The sequence below is a fragment of the Aphelocoma coerulescens genome, chromosome 18, assembly GCF_041296385.1.
Source record: "Aphelocoma coerulescens isolate FSJ_1873_10779 chromosome 18, UR_Acoe_1.0, whole genome shotgun sequence".
NCBI classification, from domain to species: domain Eukaryota; kingdom Metazoa; phylum Chordata; class Aves; order Passeriformes; family Corvidae; genus Aphelocoma; species Aphelocoma coerulescens.
In genome coordinates, this window is record NC_091031.1 from 696,636 (window position 1) to 715,309 (window position 18,674).

At 59.3% G+C, this 18,674-nt stretch overlaps 1 protein-coding gene across 9 annotated transcripts in view; it reads right to left on the reverse strand.

The window, feature by feature from the left end:
- Positions 1-13,594: 13,594 nt before the first annotated feature.
- TBC1D16 (TBC1 domain family member 16) overlaps positions 13,595-18,674 on the reverse strand; it is a 32,387-nt gene continuing 27,307 nt past the window's right edge. For 6 of the 9 annotated variants that reach the window (XM_069032501.1, XM_069032504.1, XM_069032503.1 and 3 more), the window contains 4 exons: positions 18,032-18,218; positions 17,456-17,635; positions 16,830-16,976; positions 13,595-16,345 (listed from right to left, as the gene is read on the reverse strand). In XM_069032501.1, coding sequence (XP_068888602.1) covers positions 16,100-16,345; positions 16,830-16,976; positions 17,456-17,635; positions 18,032-18,218 — 760 coding nt within the window. In that variant the 3' untranslated portion in view covers positions 13,595-16,099. The remainder of the gene's footprint in view (positions 16,346-16,829; positions 16,977-17,455; positions 17,636-18,031; positions 18,219-18,674) is intronic. The other 3 variants (XM_069032505.1, XM_069032507.1, XM_069032506.1) reach the window with 1 other exon arrangement.

The window sequence follows — 18,674 nt, forward strand, 5'->3', positions numbered from 1 at the left end:
AGGCGGGGAGGGGGCGGGCGGGGGCCGGGCACGGCGGCGCGGGGAGGGGGGCGCGGGCAGCCCGGCTCCCGCCCCACGCGTGACTCAGCACGGCCCCCACGGGGCTGGCGGGGGGCGGCACAGCCCGCGGGGCAGGTGCGCGACCCGCGCCTCCGAGAGGACAGGGGTCGACCGGAGGATGCGCGGGAGGACGAGCCCTCGGGAGGGCTCCACGCTGCGCCACGTCGCGCGGTGCCCCGGGCCCGGCGGCGTCCACCCCCGGCACGGCCCCAGCCGCTGCCGCCAACCGTGGGCCCGACCCTGCCGGGGAAGCCCTGTCCCCGCTGCCCGGCGGGTCCCTGCGGCCGTGGAGCGCCCGGCCCGGGGACACCCAGCGGCGGCGGCAGCGGGCCCGGGCCCGGGGCAGGTGGCGGCGCTTTCCCCGCCCGGTGCCGGAAGCCGCGCACGGCGCGGGGCCGCTCGGGGAGCCCGGTGCGGGCGGCTCCGCGCACTCCCTCCTCGTGGAGCGGATCGCGGGGAGCAGGCTGGAGCACACGCGTGTCCGCGGCTGCCAGCGGGGCCACCCGGCCGCTCCCTGCGCTGCTCCGGGAAACGTGGCGGTGCCGGAGCGGGAGGCACCTTCCCCCGGACAGGTGGAGCGGGGCCGGACACCGTCCCGGTGTGAGCCCCGTGCAGCCCCCGCCGTGCGGGCCGGCAGCTCCGGGCCTCCCGCCGCCGCTACGGGAGCGCCCCGGGCGCCGCACGGCCGGGGCAGGACGGCGGGGCCGCGGGCACGCGTGGGGTGCTACCCGAGGCGGCGAGGAACCCTCGACCCCTCCCGGGGGGCTCGGCTCACGGGGCTCGGTCCTCTCAGGTGCCCGGCTGTGTCCCCGAGCCGGCGCCCCGGAGCAAGCGGAGTCTCCGCGCCCGCTGACAACGGGGCCGTCCCTGGGGCTGGCGTGGGCGAGGGATCTCGGTGCCACCGTCCCCCGTTTCCCCCCCGGCTCTGCCGGGCCGCGGCGTCCCGCCGGCCCTCGCCTAGGGCGATTGGTCCCCGCGGGGCTGGGCCGCCCGTGGGGTTCCCGGCAACTTTCGCCGGCAGCGGCGGGGCTGAGCTCGAACGGCACCGGGCCCGGAGCGGCTCCTTTGCCCGGGTGGGGCAGCACCCCCGTCCCCCGAGCACGTTCCTCGTTCCCCCGGGCTCGGTCCCACCCCGGCCCGCGGGCTCGCCCGGCCGCCGCGACCCCGGCCAGCAGCAGCCCGCACCCTCGGGGGCCCTGCCCGGGCCCGGAGGTGCGGAGGCACCGGAGGGGGACACACCGGGAGGCACCGCTGAATGTCACCGCGCCGCAGCCCCTAACAAAGACGCAGCCGCCGCGATCGCAGAGCCGAGCCAATAAAAAGCAAACTGATATTACAATTTTGATTTCCCTGGAGGGCCGAAGGGGCTTAATGTAAGAATTATTATCCATTGTGAACAGCAGCCCAAGGAAAACACACACGGGAAGATTTAATTTTTTTTTTTTAACTTAGCGGTTTTCCTAAGAAACATACATTCATTGAAATTTATGCCAGCGGAGTTTGTTAACCCTCCCCTTTGACATTTCCAGCTTCTCCTGTTGCCAGAGGAGACAAGCCGAGCACAAACCACTAATGCTCGCAATAAAACTAAATGCCCAGGGACGAGCACGGTTTGGTGCGATTCCTCCCCAGCCTGGGTAAGCTGCAGAGCATGTCCAGCTCCGGATCCAGCCCGGCTGGGAAAGCTCTGCTCTTCCCAGGACACAGTCAGGAATAGGCGATGAGGAGGGCAGAGCTGGCTGCATAAATATATATATATATATATATGTAAAATTTTTTTTTTAATATATTTTTAAACATGTGACCAGACATCCTTGGTGTCTTTTAGAGCCTGCCTCAGGAGCAGTATGAGAGACTGTTGATGAAATATAATATATATTAAAAAAAAAAAAAAAAGTGAAACAACACTGAAAACCAATATTAAAAGCATTTTAATCACTGCCTGGCCCCTGGCTCCCATGGCTCAGCAGCAGCTCCCGTCCTTCGGGTCCGTGTAGGATCTTCATCTGCTTTCTGTTACGGGGCTGATTGCACATGATTCACAATAATGATGGTAATGGTGGTGATTTTCTGTCTCTTACCTTGCTCAGGCAGCAGCAGTTCATGAACTGATACATCTTTCTCTTTGTCAGGCCCAAAGAGGACACCTTATTTGAACCACATAAAATAGCCTAAATAAGGAAAGTGGGAAGCATTTCCAACTGTTGCCTCTTCCTGACTGGCTGGGGCATAACGCTGGGATGAGACAAGGAAAAGGGTTCGTGTTCCGACCAAAAGGAACAGGAGCCAACCGCTGCCTTTGAAGCCAAGAGAGGAGAGGGTTGGCCCTGGGCAGTTCGCTGCTGGTTTGCTGGTGGATCAGGCAGGTACGAGGCACAGACACACATTCAGTGCGTACCCTCCCCGTCACCACACTCCTGGCCAAAAATTCAGATTCCTCCTTCTCTGCAGAGCCTGGGCAATGGGTGCTGCTGCTCACGGCAGGAGGACTCTGTCCCAGGTGGAGGGGTGGGGGCTCCAGCCCCCTGTGATCCTGAGGTGGGGCTGCTGGGGTGCAGCTGTAAGACAAAACCTCTAACAGCCAGAGACAGATGGGCTTCCTGCAGGTGCTAGGAACCATACCAAGGTAATTTCCCCTCAAATACTTGCTGGCCACGTTCCCTCCATGTACCCAGAGCTGATGTCTGTCTATGTTTATTCTTTTCATCATTATTTATAAAGTTCTCACCCCGGAGCCAGAGTCAGCTCTGTGGCAGTGCCTTGCTTGGGGTGGGTTCTGCCTCTCCAAAAGAAGCTGCTCCGCTTCCCCTTGCCCCGTACGCCAGCAGCTCCCGCAGCCCCGCTCTGTGTTTGCCATCAAGCAGCACTGATTACACATGCCATCATTTCTGATGTTGCTCATTAGTCTGTATCATTATTAGCAATTCAAACCAGCAATTCTTTTCCAGCTGCAATCCTCCAGCTCCACCAAGGCGACTCCAAGGCTGCAGTTTGGGTGCTCACCTTTTCCTCCCCTCTGCCCCAGCAAGGCCGGTGGTTCCTACCCCATCTGCAAAGCCAGGAGCACACCAGGCTGAGCACCAAATAATAACAGAAGTTAATTCATGAATAGTTACAGCGTTTCCTTCAAGGCCACTCTCACAGGGGGCCAGGCACCGACTTTGCCATGTCCTTGGAGCAGGGGGGAGGGCACTGGCCCCATTCATCCCTACCTGGCCGCCCGCAGCCTTGGCCAGCTGGGCTCCAGGATTTGCCCTTCTGCTTTTGTCAGCTCTGGCTTGCATTGGAAGTTGTGGCCAGTCTGAAAAACAGATTATGACACAGCCCTTGCTGAGGTCAACACTGTGCCGGAGAAAGACAAGAAGAGGATGAGTAGGTAGGCTTGGAAAAAGAGACAACAAAAAAAAGCAAACCCACAAAAACCTAAACCCACCCACCCAATCAATAGGATGCCATGAAGTACGATGTGAACAATGAAACCCTGTTCCAGGTTGCCAAGGCAAATCTGTCAATAGAGTATTGAACAAGCAAATCTGACTTGCAATTATTGTCTCCTTCTAAATACAGGCTGCCCCTCTGCCTTGCAGATCAGCCCCAGTGCTGGTGTGGGGAAGCTCAGTGATTGCTGGCTCAAAATGGTGAGGGAAGAGTCAAGTCTGACAGCTGGGCTGGAATTTACTCCAACACATGCACTAAAACCCCCCGGAGCATCCCCACCACCTTCACTGCAGCAGCTGAAGTGACATGTGCCCTGCCCCCAGTGTAACAGGCAGCAGCAAAAAACCCTTTGCAAATCTGTTCATCCTTTGAGGCTTTCCGTAAAACATCCAGAGCCATGAAGCGCACACGGGTGTCCTCAGCACCGAGTAGCCAGCATTTTGTAACGCTTAGGAAAGCACCATGAAGAGCCTGAGCACTTGAGGCTGAGGCTCTCAGTGTGCTGGCCTTAAAATCCAGCACAGCAGCAGGGTCTGGAGCTGCCACCACCCACCCAGAGGCAGCAGCAGTGGGAAAATCCAGAGGCGAAACCACCCTGAACTGGGTCATCACGTGGAAATTTAAATGGCTTCACAAGTGCATCGCTGCTGCTGCTGCTGCACATGGGGCCGCGTTAGGTGAATGCTTTTTTCTGGTGCTGCTGCCAGCGCAAGCCAGAGGAGGTTGTGAGCAGAATCCTCAGGAAGGAGACACTTGCAGGAGCTCACCGAGTGCTTCCACAGCAGTTCTGCACAGCACAACGGAGCAGCTTTTGCGTAGCTGATGGAGGGGCTGAGGCGCAGGGGACACGGGGCAGCGTAACCCAGAGCAGCTGCTTTGGGAGCATGGCTGGGCTCCCCTCAGCACTGGAACTCACCATGAATGAGGCAGCCCCGGAGCAAGGAGAGACAGCTCAGCTCTGCAGGGCTGCAGCTAGCACGGGCAGAGAGGGCAGCACCTGAGAGCAGGTTCCCAGGATGCTCCATCCCTTGGGCACTCGGCTGGGAATAACCCCCCTTCCCCAGGGCTCTTTTTTGCTGTGCCTTCCCCCCCACAACCTCAAGCATGGGTGTCAGTGAGGGAGCCTCAGAGACCATCTGTCTTTAATCTTCTTAGAGCCAGGCAAGTCGGGAGAAATTCAGAGGAAAGAGGCACTGAAGTCCCTCTGTCCCTGGCTGTGACAGCACAAGGCTCAGCACACAGCCGGTGGGAGCAGGTCCTGCCTGCCCCACATCCTCAGAGCAATGCAAGCTGCCTGGGACAGCAGGCAGAGAGCACCGGGAAGTGCTCCCACCCCCTGGAGCAGAGGGAGACGGGAACTGCTTCCCCACACACCACGGGGAGCCTGATACCCGTCTCCAGCCCCGTCCTGCCTTGCACCTTCCTCAGATCCAAGCAGCCCTGGAGAGATCTGTCCTTGGAGCTCTTCCTTCTCTTATCACTTAAGCTGATGCTGTTCCTTGGCAGCTGAGTGCAATGATGAGATTTTCTCCATCAGAACTGGGTCTGTGCGTGTGTCCCCGGCATGGCTGCACCTGCCCGCGGTGGCAGCGAGGACGCTCCTCAGGTGCAGGGATGGCCCCATGCCCACTCCTCCTGCTGAGCCTCCAGGCACTCAGTGCCACTTCTCCCTCTTGGGCAGGAGCTGGGCTGAGCCAAGGAAAAGCCGGGCACGGCATCCACAGCCACCTCATCTCACACTCAAACCCTCCTGTCTCCCAGCCATGCAAGCAAAGCTTCCTGGGATGAAGAAGCATCCACAAGGCCTTCCCTAGCTGCAGGGGAAACTGGACTGGTCATGCCAAGCTATTTAAGCACAGAGACTGATTGATTGATCTGCTAAGATTACAGCTGAGGACAGTCACAGCCCTGTCATGCTGGGACCTGTGCTGGGGGTACTGCGAGCTTTTCTGCCTGTGCTCTGCTCCCACAGCTGGTTGTGCAGCACCTGGCACTGCCAAGGTTGGGAGCAGCTCCTCTGGCAGAGCATTCTGATGCCACGTTGTCCTGATCCAAAGTGCCACCCTGGCCTCCCCTCCCCGGGCAGAGCGATGATGAGAGCAGTGATCGCCCACAGACAGAGCTGATAATTACCGGCTGGGGCTGGGACCGCTCCGGGACCTGTGGGAAGAGCAGCAGCGAGGGCCTTGTCGGCACATGTCCTGCCTCGTGGTCCGGGCATGCCACACGGCAGAGCTGGCACGTGGACAAATCACCCAGCACAGCAGAGCTGAGCCCTGGGCTGAGCTGCTGCGGGCACTGCGGAGGTGCTGCCCTGAGGACGGGGACCCTCGGGCTCTGGGGGCTGGGAGACACCCCAGGGCCCATCGTCATCCCCAGGGATGTGGGGTCCTGGCTGGTGGCACCACGAGCTGTGGCTGCTGCAGAGCAGCCGTGGTCGGCGTTGTGCTGTGCTGTGCCGTGGGGGGCTGTGAGCTGCTGTCTGTCCTTACAGGAATGGCTGCGGGATCCTTGCTCAGGAGCCAGCTGGGAGCTGCCGGCTTGGATTCGGCAGCTTTGCTGTGCACGGAGAAACTGTGCAGCCCCAACCCAGCCGAGTGCTGCTGCACAGGAACGAGAGGCTGCAGCCCCTGCCCTCCTCCCCTCCAGCAGAGCCACTGCTGGTGTCCAGTGGCCACAAAAAGCATCATCTGGCAGAGACACCCCAGTTTCTGCAGGGTTCCCGCCCGAGCCCCGCTGGCGTGCAGGGCGCTGGTGTGAGGGGAGGGAGGAAGCGTGCTCAGCTCTGCGGTCAGGCAGTTTCCATCCCTGCACCTGAGCCGAGGCGGCGGCACAGCTCCTCTCAGCCCTTCCCTCCGGCTTCCTTCCGCCCGCACCCCAGCAGGTTCTGCTGAGCCCTGACTGCGAGGCAATTTCACCAACCCACAGACTGCCCTGGCACTTCATCCCCTCAGAGGATTAAACCGAGTATTTTTGTTTTCAAAGGTTTGAGAAAGATTTCCTGGCCACGCTGTCCGCCCGCCACGTGTTGCGCTGTCACCAGGTCTGCCTGCTCCAAAGCCGCTTAGTCCAACCCAAGTCGAACTGCCCTAAACCCATCAGGAGATGGATGCTTTGCCTGGGGGAAGGAAGCTGTTGGTCTCTGCAGGACAGAACCTCAATCCAAGGCACTGTGGGGGCTGCTCCATGCCCCTGCTCCTGCTGATCTGCAGGGCTTGGGCACAGTGATTCCGTGGTTTGCGTGACTCAGCACCCAAACACAAGTCCCTCTGCCGTGGCAGAAAGCTCAGCCTTGGGCCTGGAAGACATTTTCATGGCCTATGAATGCCTTAAACCCAAAGGCTGATGATATGTGAGCCCTTTGCATGTGTTGGACGGGGCAGAGCAGGCCCTGGGCTCTGGCCGAGCTCTGCACTGCTCACATTGGGTTTCTGTGCCTGAGAACAGCCACACAGGAGCTGAGTGAGCACAGCCTGGGAGACACAACTGGTCGCTGACTGGTTAGACTGGCTCCTCCAACCTCTGCCCGTCCTTGGACTACCTGGATTTGGTTATATACAGCCAACTATTTCCTAAGGGACTCAAGGGGCTCCAGGGATCCTGCGCTGCTCCTACCTAGCACAGTGCTCCTGTCCCACAGTGACGCTGTCCTGGGCTCCGTGGGTGTCAGTGCCTGACCCTTGGATGCTTTCTCCTGCCGAACATTCAGGTGAAGACGTTGCAGCAAAGACTGCAATTCACCCATGGGAGATGGATAGAGAGCAGGGCTGGGGGCTGTTCCTTGGAAAGCTGCAGCCCATCTTCCTTTTCACTTCCCCTTCTCTCAGGCGACTGTGTGTGCCCTGGGCAGCTATTTTTAGGCTGCTGCTCGCTGTCTGCTTTCCCCTGGGGATGCTGAGCAGGTTCTGGGAACTCCAGCTGTCTCTTGGGCAGCATGAGAGATGCTTTTCTTCCTGAGCTTGCTCCTTCACTCCCCAGCACATGCCCTGGCTCTGCCACTCCCCTGCAGCCGCCCTGGCACTGGGCACGAGGCTGAGATGCTCATCCCAGGAGCACTGGCGCTGCTGAGGGGTTTTGAGGGGATCTCCTGTGCCGGGGCGATGCTGATGCTCTGCCCAGGCAGCCGGGATTGCAGGGCAACGCTGATTCATGGGGCTCTGTCATTACAGTCACAGCGGCTGTCCTGAGCCCCGAGGATTTACTGCCCGCAGCCAGGAAATACGGCACAAGCAGACTCCTTGTGTTCCCCGTGCTGGAGGGGACATCAGGAGTGCTGGTGTAACCCTGCTGCTCTGGGGCACGCTGGGTCTGCAGGGACACCACGGCTTGGGGGGGACAGGGGGTGTGAGGTGACGCCGTGCGCAGGTTGGAGCACGAGGCAGGGACGCGGCGTTGTCCGAGGCAGGATGGGCGCTGCGAGGGGCAGGGATGGGCGCTGCGAGGGGCAGGGATGGGCGCTGCGAGGGGCAGGGATGGGGGTTGCGAGGGGCAGGGATGGGCGCTGCGAGGGGCAGGGATGGGCGCTGCGAGGGGCAGGGATGGGGGTTGCGAGGGGCAGGGATGGGCGCTGCGAGGGGCAGGGATGGGCGCTGCGAGGGGCAGAACTTGGGGACCCCAGTAGTTGCGGTGCTGCCGACACGGAGCACTTTGCTGCTCAGTCCCAGCTCCCTGAGCACGCCTGCCCGAGCTGGGGGTGCCTGGGGCACCTTCACGGCGTCAGGGCCAGCCCCGGGGAGGCTCCAGCTCCGCGTTCCCGCAGCCCATGTTTGGGCTTTGGCTGCAGCAGGGCCATAAAAGGCAGCGTGGGGAGGGCGCTGGCGCCGGGCCCGCGGCATCTCCGTGTGCAGGGACATCCCGGGGAGCCGCTACCGGGAATCGGGGCTGGGGCCGGGGCAACCCCATGGAGAGGGGGCTCTGGGTCTCCCCCAGCCCATTGCTGCCCAGTCTGTATCCCACTGCTCCCAGAGCCCGGGACGGGCGTTGCTGACTTCATCCGCAGCGCTCTCCTGAGGGCTGGGGATCCAGAGCTGCTGCTATCCAGTGTCACCCTCGGTGGAGTGGCAGTGGCAGCGCATGGCACGGGAGGTGCTGCGGATGCCAGGACCGGGAATCGGTGGGACCAGGAGAGAATGGCATGGGCTGACAGCATGGAAATGAAATCCAGGCTGAAGCCACACTGCAAATCTATCCCTGGGGATGCTCGGGCTCGGAGGCGTCTCGAGGGGCAGAATGGGGCAGCCGGAGCCCAGGCAGAGGGGAAGGAGCAGCAAAGCTCATCCACATCCGTGCAGAGAGGGGCAGGGAACGGCCCCGTCACCCCACGGGGGCTGATTCATGAGCAAAGCCCGAGCTGCTGGGCCGGGCGGGTGTGAGCCAGCCAGGAGGAATGTGAGGAAGACAGACGGTGAGGAGGAAGGGCGATTCCCCAGGTATCAGGGTGAGCACCGCTGAGCTGCCGGGCAAAGTGTGAAGGCTGCAGAGCTGGGGCCAGGCACTGGGAGATGGTGGGAGGGCTGTCCCCAGATTGCATCCCCTGGGGCCTTCCGAGCTGGGCTGGGCACAGGCTGGCAGGCTCTCCTGGAACAGGGAGCTGGGCTGTGGCTGAGGGGAGCCCTGGCAGGAACTGTGTCCTTCCTGAGCCCTGGCATCATCAGCTGTGTCCTTCCCAAGCTGTGGCCCCAGCACCCAGCTCCCTGTCCCAGCGTACCCAGCAGCTTCCTTGCTCCTGCTGCAACTTCCAAGGGAGTTTTGGCCATGCAGGTGTGTAACACTGAGCCCAGTGCAGCCATTTCAGACCTGGCATTAGACAAAGCAAAGTAAATCTCAATAATGCCACCTCCCCACGCCCTGGGCTGCCGCCACGGCGTCTGGGGGCTCAGCCCCGGGCCCGGCAGGTGCCCGTGCCCGTCCTGTCCCCTGTGCCACAGAAGATGCAGGGCTGATTCATCTCCCGCCTTGGCTCCTGCTTACGTATGTTCGCTCTGTTCATTCCCTGCCTGAGCAGCTAAATTAAGCCGAGCAACAATGGGCCATCGATTATCCCATTATATTTCCATCAGGCCTGACTTCCCAGCGGCTCCTGGAGGGCGGCACACGTGGCTCTGGCAGGGGCTCGGTGCAAAGAGCCCCTTGCCAGGTTCTGCTCTTGCCCCTGGTGTCCCACACACCATGGAGACACCAGATCCACAGCCCCACACTGGATCCACGGCCCCACACTGGATCCACGGCCCCACACCGGATCCATGGCCCCACACCAGCCACTTCCCTGGCTCCGGCAGGGACGATGTGGCAGAACCCAGATGCCAGCACTGATGCACCTGTGTAGGAAATGGTCCTTTGTCAGGGGAACCTCCCCATCCCAAGGACTCTTGAGAACCCTCCCAGCTCTGGCAAGGTCAGGTCTTGCTCCAGCCATTTGCGCAGACCTGGGGGCTGTGTCCTCTCTGTCCCTCGCTTTCCGCAGGGCTCTGTCCCTCTCTGAGTCTCAGTTGTCTGTTTCTTCCTGTGTCACTTATTCCAGCCCCGCTTGTTCTGAGTCTTTTTATGACCCAAAAGCTGACAAGCAATTTTTCCGAACCAGAGAGGTTGGCACGTGTGGACCCTTCATGACTGCCCCACGGTGCCCCTCTCCTGGCAGGGCTCCGGCCCGGCTCTGCCCCAGAGCTCCGTGATGCCTGTGACCATCCTGGAGCACGGGGCGTCCTTCCAGCTGCAGCTTGCTGGGAAAGGGCTGGGTCAGGCCTTGGCAGCAAGGACAGGGGTGGGCATCCCGGGGTGGCCCGGGCAGTGCCAGGGGGGGTGACAGCCCAGGGGGGCCCCTGTCTGCTCCCTGCGTGGGGCTGGCTCGGACGCCCACTCCCCGCTCCCAGGGCGCTCTGAAGCAGCTCAGGAGCTGAGAGTGACGCTGCTGTGTCTGCACGGGGATGCGCCGGCAGATCCTACCTGCGTCAGCAGCTGAATTCCCTGCTCTCATTCCCGCTCCGGCAGCTCCTTAACCCTTTCCTGCCACCCTGAGCACGGGCTCCTTGGAGCTTATGCCAGGGTGGCTGTGACCCTCCGGCTGTGGCAGCCACACCTGCCCTGTCCCCACACACCTGCGGGAGGGGACGCAGCGTCCCCCAGCTCTGCACCCTGTTCGGTGCCCCGGCTCTCCCGCACCCTTTCCTTTCCCAGCCCGTCCTGGCCATGCTGCATCCCGGCCGGGGTGGGTGCTGTCGCGGCATAGGGTTGCTCCAGAGCCCGGACTGTGCTGTCTCCGCTGTTCCCGATCCCTGGGGAGGGGCAGCAGCGTTTTCCCAGTGCTCCTGCTGCTGTCGGCATCGGCATGGGGCAGCTTTATCACCTTGGCAGAGGGCCTAAAGGCCAGCTGGTGTTTGGGCTGTGTCCAGGGTTTCCAGTCACGGCTGGAAGTTTTTCACTGCAATATGTGGAAATTGGGTTCCTGAAACCAGGACCCAGCTGCTGGAGCCGATTTGGGCCAGGCAGCCCTCCTGGCAGGTGCCTTTGCTCCCCAGCACGAGCAGCACCAAAGGGCTCTCTGCCTTCATCCACAGCACAGCCTCTGCCCAGTGCTGAGGGCTCGGGGTCAGGCAGGGCATCGGGATCGCTGTGCCGGGGTGTTTGCCAGGTCCCTGGGCTCTGTGACAGCCCCCGTGTCTCTCCTGCAGAAACCTCTGGAGAGCAGAGAGGACTCTGGCAGATGCCCATCCCTCAGCACCTCCCTGCTGCCTCTGCCACCGCCAAGGTTAGTCAAGCCCCAGTTGCAGACAGAAGAAGCTGAACTTGTTTGTGGTTTCTGAAAGACAAACCCAAGCCAAACAAAATCAAAAATCCCAGGAAGAGTCCTTGGGCTGCTACTTCTCCTGCTGCTGCTTTGCCACATGGAGCAGGAGCTTTGGCAGGGCCTGAACTTGCTGAATTCAGAGGGACCTGGTGTACTGGGGCACTGGAGGGCTGCCAAAGAATCCCTCACCGTCGGCAAGGAGCACCACTCAAAGTCTGGCTGACCCCAGGTCCCTTTGCTGGGATGCCTGAGCCGTGTCCGTGCTCACTCCCGTGGTTTTGGGAAGGACTGGGTGTGGAGCTAAGCCACGTGCTGCTGCAGCAGGGCTTTCCCCACCCGCGCTCCGCTGGCTCTGGATGGGCAGCGCCAGCCTGGCCGCTCCTCGCTGCAGATCCCGGCAGCCCCACGGCGAGTCCGAGCCGGCACCGCTGGCACAGCTCCTGCTGGGCTCTGCCGGAGCTGCCCCAGCCTCTGCTGCTCTTCCAGGTGCCGTGAAACCTCATCGCGAGCTGCGTTTGTGTTCAAATGAGCCAAATAAAGGGCGTGCAGAGCCCGGGGCGCCGCGCTCGGGCAGGGCTGGGCTGTGCCCGGGGCAGGATGTGCCCGTGAGCTCCAGCCGGCCGGACTGGTCTATTTTTATGGTCCAAGCGGAGCGACCCGGCGATTAACCAGCCAGCCCAGGCGGACAGGCTACGTTGGGTTTGAAATTCTTTTTAAGCAGGTGAGTCTCTTTGTTCTTGCGAGCTGTAATTTTTCATTCGACAGGCAGCGTCCCTTGACAAAACAGGCGAACAGCCACATCCAAACACACCCAGCCCTGGGACGTTGGCACCAAGCCCCTCACCTGCCCCTGCCCCACTCCCAGGTGACAATTTCCCCAGTGCAGCAAACTCCAGGGGGCAGTTTGGCCAGACCTGTGTGGTCAGTGCTCAGTGCCAAGGACAAACGAAGCTGACCCATTGACCCCGTTCCCGCTCGCCCAGGTGGACAGTCCCGTGCCCCCTCCCAGCCTCGGGACACCGCGTGGCACCTCTCCCCTCTCCCCCCGTGCCCAGGTGTCCTGGAACCAGCCCAGTCTCCCTCTCGAGGTGTCAGGCTGCTCTGTTCCCCTCTCCTCAGGGTTCCAGGCGCAGGATCGGGTTCCCACCGGGATTTACAGAGCGTAGCGTTACCAGGGACAGAGGACTCCGTTTTCGTTCCGCCCTGCTCGCCTTCCCCCCGGCAGCGGGAGGCAGGAGGATGTGTCAGCTCAAGGCTGAGGCTAAAGAGGCTTACACTGACTATTTACCTTCGCGAGGGGCTATTTTTGGCTGCTCAGCTGCCGCTGATGCAACGCTGAGGGCGGCGACCGAGAAGACGCCACGTGAGGGTCACTGTTCCTAGGATCCACTTTCCTCCTCTGTAGGGACCGAAGCTTGGCTTCTTTTTTGTTTCTTGGGGTTTTTTTTTCAGATGGCAGAGTGTCCCAAAGGAAAATCTTGGGGACAGGTCAGAAGGACCTTGGAAATACACTGCCCTGTCCAGTGTGTGACTCGTTGCCATCTTTGCACTGCAGGAAAATCCCAAAGTTGCTTCCAGTACTATCCCAGGCACTGCCAGAGGGCTCCGGTTGGCTTCACAGACCCCGTCTGCCCCCAGACAAGCTCAGACGGTTGTGGATCTCCAGTGTGAGTTAAATAATGGCATCACAAGCTAATGGACAGGCTGAGACTGGAATCGGGTCACTGGGACGTGAGTGCTGCTGGTCCTTGGGAGCATCTGGGGACCAGCTCCATGCCTTTGTGTCCCTGACTGTGGCAAAGTGGGGTCAGAGTGTGCCAGGGGCATGGGGAGCTCCAGTGGGGAGCACAGGGACAGACACCTGAAGTCTCCTGCTGGCAGAGGGACACTCAGGGCACACCAGGCATGGCAGAGTGGCCAAGGGAGGCAATTGGTCCCGGTGATGCACACCCAGAGCTGAGCCCTGCTTCACACAGAACCCAGCTTACTCCACATGCTGGAAAGCTGCAGTGCAGAGTCTTTAACTAAACGAATCCTGAGTGATTTCCACATTGCTGAATGACATTTTAATAGTGGAAAAATAACACTCCAAATTATCTACTTCATCTCTTCCTATTGTCTTTTACTGGCTGGGAACGAGTGCTGCAGCAAAACCAGCTCTGGCTCTTCTGGGAGGGGTTTGCTAGTGCCTCCCAGCCCACTGCAGGAGTGGGGAGATGAGGAGGGGCTGTTCCCCTGTGCCCAGCACCCCGTGGGCCCAGCAGGGGCTGCCCCCATGCCCAGTCCTGGCAGGGCTGCCCACAGCTCGCAGCTCCCGGGAGGCTCCGGCTGCCCCAGCACCAGGAGCAGCCACGGTGCTGCCAAGGCCTCACAGCAATGCCCATCCCACGTGGGGCTGGCAGGTGGCAGAAGGCAGTATCTGGCTCCTGCTGTCCCCCTGGGGAGCTGGCACCTGTCCCCATGCCACCGAGTGGCTCTGCAGGAAGATGCTTCTGGCATTTTCTGCCGGGTGGTTTTTCTGACCTGAATTCAGCCACTGCCACTTGGAGCTTCCATCTGGATGGAGCCATCGAGTGCTGCCACAGGTCCTCGGGCTGCCATCAGCAGAGCCTGGGGACAGCAAGGCAGGCCCCGCACCCAGCATGTCTCTAAGTGGCTGCAAAAGGGGCGGCTCAAGCTGGGGAATGAATGGTGTCTGCCCAAGTGCTGTCCCCAGCCTGCACAGCAATGGACACACAAAAGCCTCACACAAACTTTTATTATCACTGAAACATCATAAATCTTGAGGAACTCCCTGTCCCAGAGCAAAGCAGCCCCAGCCCTTACACGAGGTGTCCCCTGCCAAACCCCAGCTCACACCTGCAGACTCGGAGCTGCCGCAGCCGGGCCAGTTCAGAGCTGTGCCATTCTGAGTGGGTTTCCCCACTGCTCTCACCCAGGAGAAAGTTTTCGTCCTCTGGATTAAAGGCACACAAATTGGGAGCTGAACTGTCCTCCTGCCACTCAACAGCCAGCCCTTGGCATGTTGCCTTCAGTGGGTCAAGGCTTCTTCCATTCAGGAACACTGCGTGCTCTTGGCTGGTGCTGGTTCACACAGAGCATCCAAGCTCCAGCCTCACTTCCCAGCAGGAATGGGGCTCCAGGACAGGCTGTGGGTAAGGCTTTGCAGAAGGATTTTGAGAGAAATGTGCTTGTCAAGTGCAGGAACCCACCCAGCACTGCCCGAGGACACGGTAGTTCCACACAAACATTCCTGAGAGGCAGAGTTGGGAAGTGAGCCTGCCTAGGGCAGCTCTGTGGGAAGCAGTGTGGAGGGAGTGAGAGGGAGCAGGACAGCCAGGGAAGGCTGCAGAGGGACACAGGGAGGCACAGCCCACTGCCACCTCAGCTCCTTTTCCACCCCCACAAGGAAACTGCTCCCCTGGCTCTGTTTGGCACAAACGCTGGCTCAGGACACGCCTTTGGAGGCCATGGAATTTGGTAAGAACCTTTGGCAAGAGGGCTCAAGGCCCCAGCTCCACTTCTGGCTGGCAAAATTTACAGCAGACAAGGAGAGAAATGCTGCCCTTTCAAAAACACCCCAAGGGAAACCTTTATCAGACAGAGCTCATCAAAAACGACTGCAACAAAGCAAGTTTCATTTTCACTTTGGGATGTGGAACAGGGGGCACTGGCACTGACTGAAGAGCCTAAAACCCACACGGAGCGTATGTGCCACAGGCTGTGGCAGTGACAGGCAAGGACAGTGAATATTCAGTAATTGAGGAGAGCCAAAGGAAACACAATGGGAAACATACTGGAAACAGCAGACTAAAGTATTAAAGTCTGCAGTTGTCAGCATAAAGAAACAGCTTTGCTGTAATGTGAGAGAATCACAGAATGGTTTGGGTTGGAAGGGACCTTAAAGCTCATCTCATTCCAACCCCTGCCATGGGCAGGGACACCTTCCACTAGGCCAGGTTGCTCTAAGCCCTGTCCAGCCTGGCCTGGGACACTTCCAGGGATCCAGGGGCAACCACAGCTTCTCTGGGCACCCTGTGCCAGGGCCTCACCTACCTCCCAGGGAAGAACTGCTTCCCAGTATCTCATGAAGAAGGAAACTTTGGGCAGTGTCTATGAAATACCCTGACTCAGAGCAGCAGTGCTTTGAGATGTGGGGCTGTCCATCTTCTATAAAAATGGAAAAAAAATCATGCCAGCCAGTATCCTATAAAACCAGAAAAGACCAGAGACAAGACTTTGAGGTCACCAGTCCTTCCTTGCTGACAAAGCAGACACCTTTCCTGCAATCCCAACGGTCTGCAGTTTTATTTTTGGCGGATTATAACTAAAATGGCTTTTATGGCTTTAGAAAGAAGCCAGAAGCTGCACGTTTTGGTTGAAGCGGAGAGCGCGTGGTGTGCTCTGGGTGAGGGGACAGTGGCCTTGGCTCTGCTCCTGCCACCTGCCCACCAACACTGCTGGGTAGCCTTAGCTCCCCACAGTGTTCTCGTTTCTCACCAGCAAGTAAGAAAGTTCTGGTTGCTAACCAGTCCAGTCCCAGAAGCAGAATAAAAAGTCCTTGTTAAAACCTAGAAAAGCTTGTTTCTAACAAAATCAAATCCAAATATGGTTCCTGGCTCGATGCCTCTCTCTCAGGTTCCACCACCCGTGCAATGGAACTTCCCCTACAGAGCAATTTAATTCCTCTTCCATTCCGCACCCTTCAGTCTTCTCAGGAGTCTTGACAAGCTATTCCTCCATTTTTTTCTTCACCGTTTTTTCCTATGCACATCCTTCCTGCCCTTCCCTTCCGCTGTCGCACCCTGTTCCTCCCAGCTATTTTCGGAAGGCAAAGACATCCCGTGTTTTCAGGCCTTTCTTGCCTTCACTTCCTGGTTTAGGAGAAGACACTTCCACCAGCCCCCCGTATGGGCAGCTCTCGGACTCCGGGTGGTGGCCAGAGCACTCCACAGCGGGGATGAAGCCACTGTCCCACATGCCTGTCCCACACAGCTTGCAGAGGTCGTGCAGGCTGCAGGGGATGCGGGGGAGCAGGTGGAACTGATAGAGCAGACTCCTGGCCTAGGGGGAGAGAGGGGAAAAGCGTTCACTCCTCACCAGGAGACCAACACGGAGAGCTGAGGTGGCCTCCCACCCAATCCTCCTGCTTGGCTACCTGCGCCTCAGCAAAGGCGTGTCCAGCCAAACAGCTGAGGGTTACCCGGGGCACTGGGGACAGTGGCAGGTCACAGGGGCTGCCACACACCACAGCTCATCCCATGGCCCCAGTCCCTCCCAGCCAAGAGGGAACCAACACGGCCCCAACAGCTCTATCTCCATTTCCCTGAGCAGGTTATCCAAACAAGGGCTATCCCAACCACACTGTCACCTCCCAAGCACTCAACAACTACCTCCTCCTGCTGCAAATCTTGTTTCCAGGCAAACAGCAGCATCCCACCCAGCCACAAGGATACAGGAGATGCCAAGCTGAAGCAGCAGTCCCTGGTTTTCTCAGCACTCTAACTCATCTCTGGACCTTGTCCCACACAGGCACCCGGGCATTTACCTTCCTGAGTACGAGCTCCCCGTTCATGTGCATGGCCAGGTTGCCGAAATGCAGCAGCATTTGGTCAGTGGCCAGCTGCTGCTCGATGACGTCGTCCCCGTAAATCACCACGATGGCCACGCAGATAAAGAGGTGGAAATAGTCTGTCTGCAATGGGAACAGAGGGGCTGCTGTACAGCAGGTGGAGGCAGAGCTCTGCCTTCACCTCCCACCCTCTGCAAACGGGTCCTTGGTGAGAGATTTTGCTCCCTTCAGTTCTGCCCAGTGGTGAGAACGTGAGTTACTGGTGACTTCTGAACCACAGCTGAGCCAAAGCCTCTTCACAGCACGGCAGCAAGGTCTGCACCAGTGCTTGCACCATAGAGCAGATTTCTGGGAAGGCATTTCCCAGCTGTGTAAGAGAAGCCTGAACTTCAGAAGTGGGTGTTCAGCATTTTCTGATACACCTCCTTGTGAAGCCCGGACACCCCCAAGGAGGAGAGGCAAGCAGGGCTCCATCCTCCTGCTACGTAGATAAACCTCTGCCATAGCCACAGACCTAACTTCTGTTGGCTACTTTGCTGCTAAGAGCCTTTCTGGAAATCCTCAGTACTGAGGGGCGAGGACTCAGCCAGGACTCAGCTCACCTGGTAGTGAGCCCAGCACGCCTCCCACATGCGCAGCGCCTCGGCCTCTGGGAACTCCCGCTTGAAGCAGAGCAGGATCCAGCGGTGACAGAAGAGCATCTGCAGCCCATCCTCTCCCAGGGCACACAGGTGCTGGTGGAAGCGGGGGTGCATCAGCCGCAGCAGCTCACGCAGGTACAGCTGCAAAAGACAACCTGAGCTGAGGCTCTGCCTCGGGCACCCCTCAGCACTCTGCGCAGCCAGAGCTGGAGAGCTGGAGAGCTCTTCTCTCTCAGCTGCCATTTCACAAGAAAGATGGATATAATGGCCTCTGGAGTGCCTCAATCACCCAGGATCAATTCTATCCACCAGGTATTTCAATAGAATCACAGAATCCTAGAATATCCTGAGTTGGAACTGACCCACAAAGGATCATCAAAGTCCAGCTCCCGGCCCTGCACATAACAATCCCAAGGATCACTCCAAGGATGTAGGGGCTTTGGAGTGTGACTTGGCATGCTGGAATGCCCCAGCCCAGGGAACTGGGGAGAGAGGAAGCCTTGACAGGGCTGAAGGCTGCCCAGCACACAGCCTCACCAGCTGCTTCTCCATGTCCTCGTCCCGGGGAGAGCTGATGAAGATCGTGTTCTGCATCAATCCAACGAAGCACCAGAAAGTATCCGACTCATCCAGGACCTCTGCCAGGAGTGGGGCAACCAGGTCAGACATGCCCTGGGAGTATCCAATGGTTGGGTTAAATACTGCATAGTTCAGCAAGATCCTCCTGGAGCAGAGACAGAAACAGAGAGGTGGGACAGGTGAGGGCAGGTGAGAGCATCATCTCAGGGACAAAGACACAGGGCCTCATGTGAGGTGCTATAACAGAACAGGGAAGCCCTGCTGCAAACACCAGTCCTGTGGCATAAACTTCAGGAAAAGGTCTGGCATTCACAGACAGCCAAATATAAACAGAAAATGAGACTTTAAAAAGATTAGGAGGACAGAAATGAAGGGCCCGTGGGAAAGGAGAGATGATGCCCAACACATCCATAAAGCCCCAAGCCATACTGCTGGATGAAACCCAACTCTTTTAAGGTCACGCCTCTACAGGTCACACTCTCACGGAACAGACTCTGGTGTGCTTGTCCTCTACCCCATTAGGAGAACCACAGACCCAACCACCTGCCTACAGCCCTACCACAGCACCTTTGCTGTGCCTGTGTGTGCAGAGAAGCTCTGG